The sequence below is a fragment of the Elephantulus edwardii genome, unplaced genomic scaffold, assembly GCF_000299155.1.
Source record: "Elephantulus edwardii isolate Elephantulus edwardi_28Jun2011 unplaced genomic scaffold, EleEdw1.0 scaffold00021, whole genome shotgun sequence".
In the NCBI taxonomy this organism is placed as follows: Eukaryota; Metazoa; Chordata; class Mammalia; order Macroscelidea; family Macroscelididae; genus Elephantulus; species Elephantulus edwardii.
In genome coordinates, this window is record NW_006399771.1 from 19,804,115 (window position 1) to 19,810,252 (window position 6,138).

At 32.4% G+C, this 6,138-nt stretch overlaps 1 protein-coding gene across 1 annotated transcript in view; it reads left to right on the forward strand.

The window, feature by feature from the left end:
- Nucleotides 1-2,296, forward strand: part of OSBPL8 (oxysterol binding protein-like 8) — a 114,381-nt gene extending 112,085 nt beyond the window's left edge. The window contains exons 22-23 of the mRNA XM_006882589.1: nucleotides 1,191-1,245; nucleotides 2,164-2,296. Of these exons, the coding sequence (XP_006882651.1) occupies nucleotides 1,191-1,245; nucleotides 2,164-2,296 (188 nt within the window). The remainder of the gene's footprint in view (nucleotides 1-1,190; nucleotides 1,246-2,163) is intronic.
- The last annotated feature ends 3,842 nt before the right edge of the window (nucleotides 2,297-6,138 follow it).

Consider the following 6,138-nt stretch of genomic DNA (forward strand, 5'->3'; position numbering starts at 1 on the left):
GTGTTCTGTTGTACATAGGGTTTTCAGAGGCCTGCTATTTCAGAAGTGGATGGCCAGTCCTTCTTCCTAGTCTGTCTTAATCTGAATGTTTAGATTTAGAGGAGTATCTGACAGACAAGTAATTTGTGGAGCAGTGAAAGATAAATCCCTCATTGTGGAGTTAATCATTAGTTACAGTATTGACCCTACTCTTAGCCCAGTGCCTTGACCCATTTATTTCCCAGCTCCACACTCCACCAGGATACCACTTCACTTCTACCAAATCCCTTCAGATTATCTTTCATTGTCCAACCCATGATCTGACTGCTTGTATCTGACCCTTTCTTGGGTTAATTAACATTAGCTGAGTTCAAATTGCCTGCTTTCTATGGCTTTGTCAGTTATTAGATTTTGTGGTATTTTTATGTTAGCCCATGTGCTTTTTAGTATGCAGCATGATAGATGTTCAGAGAACTTTTAAAAAACAGGTTGTTTCTTTTCTTTGTTCATGGAAACTTTCTGGCTTAAGCCTTGTCATCATCTCCTGCCATCCCACTGCACTCATACTCTTAGTCCTCAGAAACACCTGATTTCTCCCAGAATGTACCATACTGTCTCTAATCTTTACATCTTTGCCCACATTGAATTCACTTAGTAAAATGCCCATCCTTCCAACTTACCCATCAAGAAACTATTGTTGAATAAGCACCAAGGCTGATTTTTATTTAAATCACAGTCAGTCCAGTAAAGAGACTGTAGAGATAGGAAAAAGATTTTTATCCCACTAAAAGGTCAGCTGTTTAGTTGGTTCTGACTCAGTGGTACACAACAGCAATCCTTTAAATAGCCAAATGCAACCCATTTCATACATATGCACTAGAGAATCTGCCAGAAGCTCCCTAGAAAGATGGGCAATCTCATGTGATTGATGGCCTCTGAAAACCCACAGGAGGGGCAGCTGTTAAGTTGTTCTAACTAAGTGGCAGTGAGTTTGAGAGATGAGATATGTTTTGAAGTCCTCAAGGAAGAGAGCTTGACTTCACTGTTCATCCTAAATTTACCTGATTCTTTGGATAGTCACTTATATTTGCTAATTTCTCATATTTTTTGCATGAGCATAAATTTGCAACTTAGAGCTAAGTACCAGCTGACTCCTACTCTTCCAAGTACTAAGCAATAGGTACTTCTTTCTTGATTGATTACATTTTAAGGTAGTGTCAATCAGGGCCTTGAGGAAACATTCCTGGATTATAAAACTGGCAAGAGGTTTATTTAGCCCTTCAAAAGACTATATACATCATAGAGACATAGAGAAAGAATTTACAATGACAGATTTTCTAAACGCAAATCTGTTAAATAAGGAGGTAGAGAAGAAGAGGGTAGACCTTTCTACTTTTTTATTCCTTAAAGGCAAAAGCCTACTCTCTTTTTCATTTTTCCCCCCTAACTTCTATTTGCCATTCCAGCATGTCCACAGATGAACCGTAGAGGGCTGCAAGTATTGATTGTGGAGTTAAAAATTTTAGCTTAGGTGAGCTAAAAAACATAAAATCCACAAATGAACAACTCTGTATTTCAGTATTAAGAAGCCTATTTGTTTACCTCCTTTCTTTATACTGCTGGAACACTTCAGTTGTAAAATTCTTAAAATGTCTTACTGGTCAGCTTCTTTCAGCCAAAAGCTATTGAGAGTGACATGAGGTAACGTAAGCTAATTTCATGACTAAAGTAGCACCTTCCTTCTTATTAGAATATAAAGTACCTATAGAACATTCTTCAAATGAGGGATGTCACAAACTCTGGTGTTAATTCTCCCTGGGAAATTTACAATTATTCTCCACTTAGGTTTCTCTAAAATAGTAGATTATCTAAGAAGCAAAATTTTTGGTTTAAAACCACTGTTAAAAAATAGAAAAGGTGTTAAGCTACTTCATCATCATTCTGTAATAATTATGTTTGATGTATAGGATTAATATGTTTGATGCAAGATCAAATTTAGATAAAGTCTAATAATGGCTATGTAACATATAGCATAACCCTAAGAGAAATATAGGGGTTTTTCTCATCACGGTAATAATCGGTTAACCTAGTTAATGTAACTAAGAACTCTGACTGTAAAATAGCAAATTGTGAATTTGTGCTAAAATTTTGACATATGACACTTATTGTTGCTTATTTTTGCAGAAATATTATGACTCTTCGAAATCATTTAGTTTCAAGCACACCTGCCACGGATTATTTTCTGCAACAAAAAGACTATTTCATCATTTTCCTCCTGATACTGCTTCAAGTCCTAATAAACTTCATATTTAAGTAGAAGTTCTTTATAGTTGAATCAATGAACTGTATTTGGCCTGGGACCAATGTTCAAGTTGGTTTGGTCTTTATTAAAACATCACAATATTTCTAAAAGGAAAAATGTTAGAGATAAATGTAGATGTGTTGACTTTTCATACCTTTTATTATTAACCTGAAACAAGAGCTATCCTATTTGGTTGTTAAGTGAGCTATATGTTAAATAACAGAGCATTTCTAGCTTTTGTGTGTCTACATGTGAATATAATAAATCCACATGTATATACTGTTGTCTCTTATGTACTCTTATCTGACAGTAGTCTTTATATAATCTGTAATAGTGTGTTTGTTCTACAATATATCATTAACATTTTTTCCTAACAAAGATGCTATCAATCTTATAAATAATGTATGTATTCTGTTTTCTTCATACAGTAGGCACAAAACATTTTTTTATAAAGAATTACAGAATGGCAATGATGGAGTAATGAACAAAAATAATTCAGTACACTAATAATGGCTTGTTTTGGATCAGGTCGGGGGAATGGGTTTCTTCTTAAAGGGGAAAAAAAAAATCTTTCCAAAGCACCCAGCTAAATTCTTTAGAAACAAAAAGGATGTCTGAATGGTCAAAATGTATGTATTGAGAAAGGAAAATAGCAGAATGTTTTTGAAAAAGTTTACACAGGACTTTTTTTATCTTTAGTTATACATGTTCATATATATATATATCAATGTAAAAACTAGTATACGCTATTGGATTAAGTGATCATACTATCTTTCTTATCTTACTTACATGATAACCACCGTAAGCCCTTGAGGGGGAATGAATGGTTAAAGTAGATTGAAGCTCTTCTTTTTTTTTTTTTTTGTTCACCTGGTAAATAGCATAGGCTAAATTCTAGAATAGGGATTGGAGCATATGAAATGCTAATAGTTCATGCTATCTCATTTAGACTTTATTGTGTCAGTAGATTAGAAAAATTAACCAATATTTTATTCGAAGCCAAAAAAGAGAAAGGCAATATAAAGGAAAGATAGTCATTCTGTTTGGTAGTAACTATGGATACATTAGAATTTGATTTCTTTAAAATGTGCAATAAGTTGAGCAGAGTCAAGGTCTGATGTTGAATTCTTCTTATCTTTCTCTGTTCATGGTAACTTCCTTCTTTGGTAAAACCACAATTCTTCCAGATCGCTTTTGTTCAAGCTCAGGCAAGCTCCCCACCATGCTCATTTTAATATTTTGACTTGTGGGGTTTTTTCCTGTTAATTTTTGTAATCCTCAAAAGCAATTTTTTACTCTGGCCACACATTTGCCTTTGACAGAGAAGAGTAACAACTAATAAAAGTTAATCAATTGGTTATGCCATGGTAAATACAGAAATCAAGGAAAGATTGCTAAATTTTGAAAATGGTAAAGAGATTGAGGGTTTCTTGTTTCTTTTCCTAACCAGTATAGCAACCTTAAGTATATAATCTGTGTGACCCTAAGGTCTCTATGAAGAGCCATTTACTATATAGTATTGACAAAACAATACTGTACTACAGGTATACATGTGAAAATGCTTTAAGTTCGTTAAAGCATAGTAAGATATACCAATATCCAGTATTTTCATGACTACACAAGAATGAGTGGAGTTTTTTTTGTTGTTGCATTTCCTATTTTTTTGTCAATCCAGTTTTTGTACTCACATTCTGTTACCAATGTAATACTCAACTGTATAGTCATTGATATAATATTTTGTAAATATTGTACAATTAGATCTTTTATATGGTTTAAATTAGTATTTATATAATACATAACTTAATTGGCTGATCACAAAAATTTCTTCATTAAATCCTGGAAAACATCTTTTTGACTGAAGACCCTCCATGAGATTTTTATTTTGTCCATGTATATATTTTTTTCATTTGGTCTACATAGTGTTTTATTTGTGTAGGTGTCCTCTAAAACTAGAAAAATAATTATTTTACCTTTTCTTTTGTATTTACAATTAAAAATGCTATAAATCCTACCAATTCCTGTGCTTATAATCCCCTTTGTTACTGGATTATATTAATAAGGCAGGATTAGTGTCAGGTGTATTTTAAATCATCTCTTTTTAGTTACAAGAGATTAAACAAGGAAAACAACAAAGCAAGAAGAGACAGGGTCCTTAAGGAGTTGCGTTGCTAACCCAAAGGCTTCTCTGAAGGTTTGAATCCACCAGCAGGTCCACAAGAGAAAGATGAGCAATCTCCTCCCACGTGATTTACAGCCTCTGAGACCCATTGACGGATTGGCTATGAATCTATCTGTTTTGAGCCTCTTAAATTGAGGGGGAATAAATTTTTGTTTGTTAAAGACATCCATTTGTGATATTTATGTTTTAGCAACACTAGATAACTAACTTAAAGACTGTTTCTTATATACTAAAAGCACATTATTGTCTGTGCTTTTAGCTGTATGAGTTCCTTTCTGTGAACTGCACACAAAACTCAGGAATTGATGGTTTAGTTCTAGATCAATGCTTATACTCGGCTTACAGTATGAATCGTTTAAAATATAATTAACTTCGTATTTAGCCATAATATGTAATTGACTTTGAATGTCCTGAGATTGATCTTCTTCACGTATGGTTTATAAAATTTCTGATTTAGTTCCCACTTGTCTGAGAGTCTTATGATGGTGTTTAAGACTTAAGACCTTAAGATTAATTCTTTTTTCCTTTGATCAAAAAATTTTATTTTCTCACATGAAAATATGTGATTGATATGTTCATTTTTCTTTAAGCTGTTAAATTTACTATGCCTTCAGTTATCCACTACTTAGTGAGATGGAACTCTAGATATAGGAAGAGATAATAAAACATGTGAAATATTAAGTTTCAGCAATAGCTATTTTTCTTATATTTCATGTCACTTTTTTTGTATCACTTATAAATGTACAGTTTTGTCTTTCTCTCTGCTTGGTTGGCAATTTCATTCCATTGAAAAGTTGGCCTTGTAAAATAAACCTTCATGTAGTATTCATGCTTTTGTGCCTTTAAGAAAATCTTTTTGTCATTTTTGTGTTATAGAACTTTAATAATGATTCAAAGTGTTTATAGGCTTAATTGTCATAAAAGGGTCATCTTTGTCACTTTATTTCATTTTATATAGCAGTGCTGTACTTTTTATAAGGTTTTGTCTATTTACCTATTTCAAATATATTCTCCATTCTCAGACATCATTAAAATAGACTTGTCAGGTTATCTGAGTATTGTAAACAGTGCCTTTTCAATGGAATTCACACTGTTTGGATGTCAACTTGTGCCATATACACAAAATTTTGTGGGAGGCAGTTTTAACTTTTTGAAGAATATCTTAGGTCAAGTATTTAAGAAAACAATTATTAAAATTCACTTTTTCAAGTGTCTAGCATTTCTAGTGAGCAAGGAGTGAGTATGATTTTGTTTGACATGTTATAAACCACACTATACTGCAGATTATCTGAATCATGTTAAATGTATAGAAATAAATATTAAACAACATTTTTACCAAATTTTCCATTAAGAAATCAGTAAGTTTACATTTCAATTTTTATCATATTTGACTAAGTGGAAGAGATTCTTTAAAAATATGTAACCTGCCACTATGTTGTAGTTTGGTTTCATTTTGTTGTACTGTGTAACATTAACAAATTTACATTTTTGTTAAGTCTTAATAAGAGCATATTGTTTGTTACAGTTTTAATTGAAGATAGACTGTTAAAATGTATAGGACCAGTGTCATGTTAATATGATTAGCATATTTAGAAGAGCCACAGGAAGCCCATGACAAAATGAATGTGACAGTACTTTCTAAATTTTTGGAAAATTTTATCCTGCATTTATCATTTAA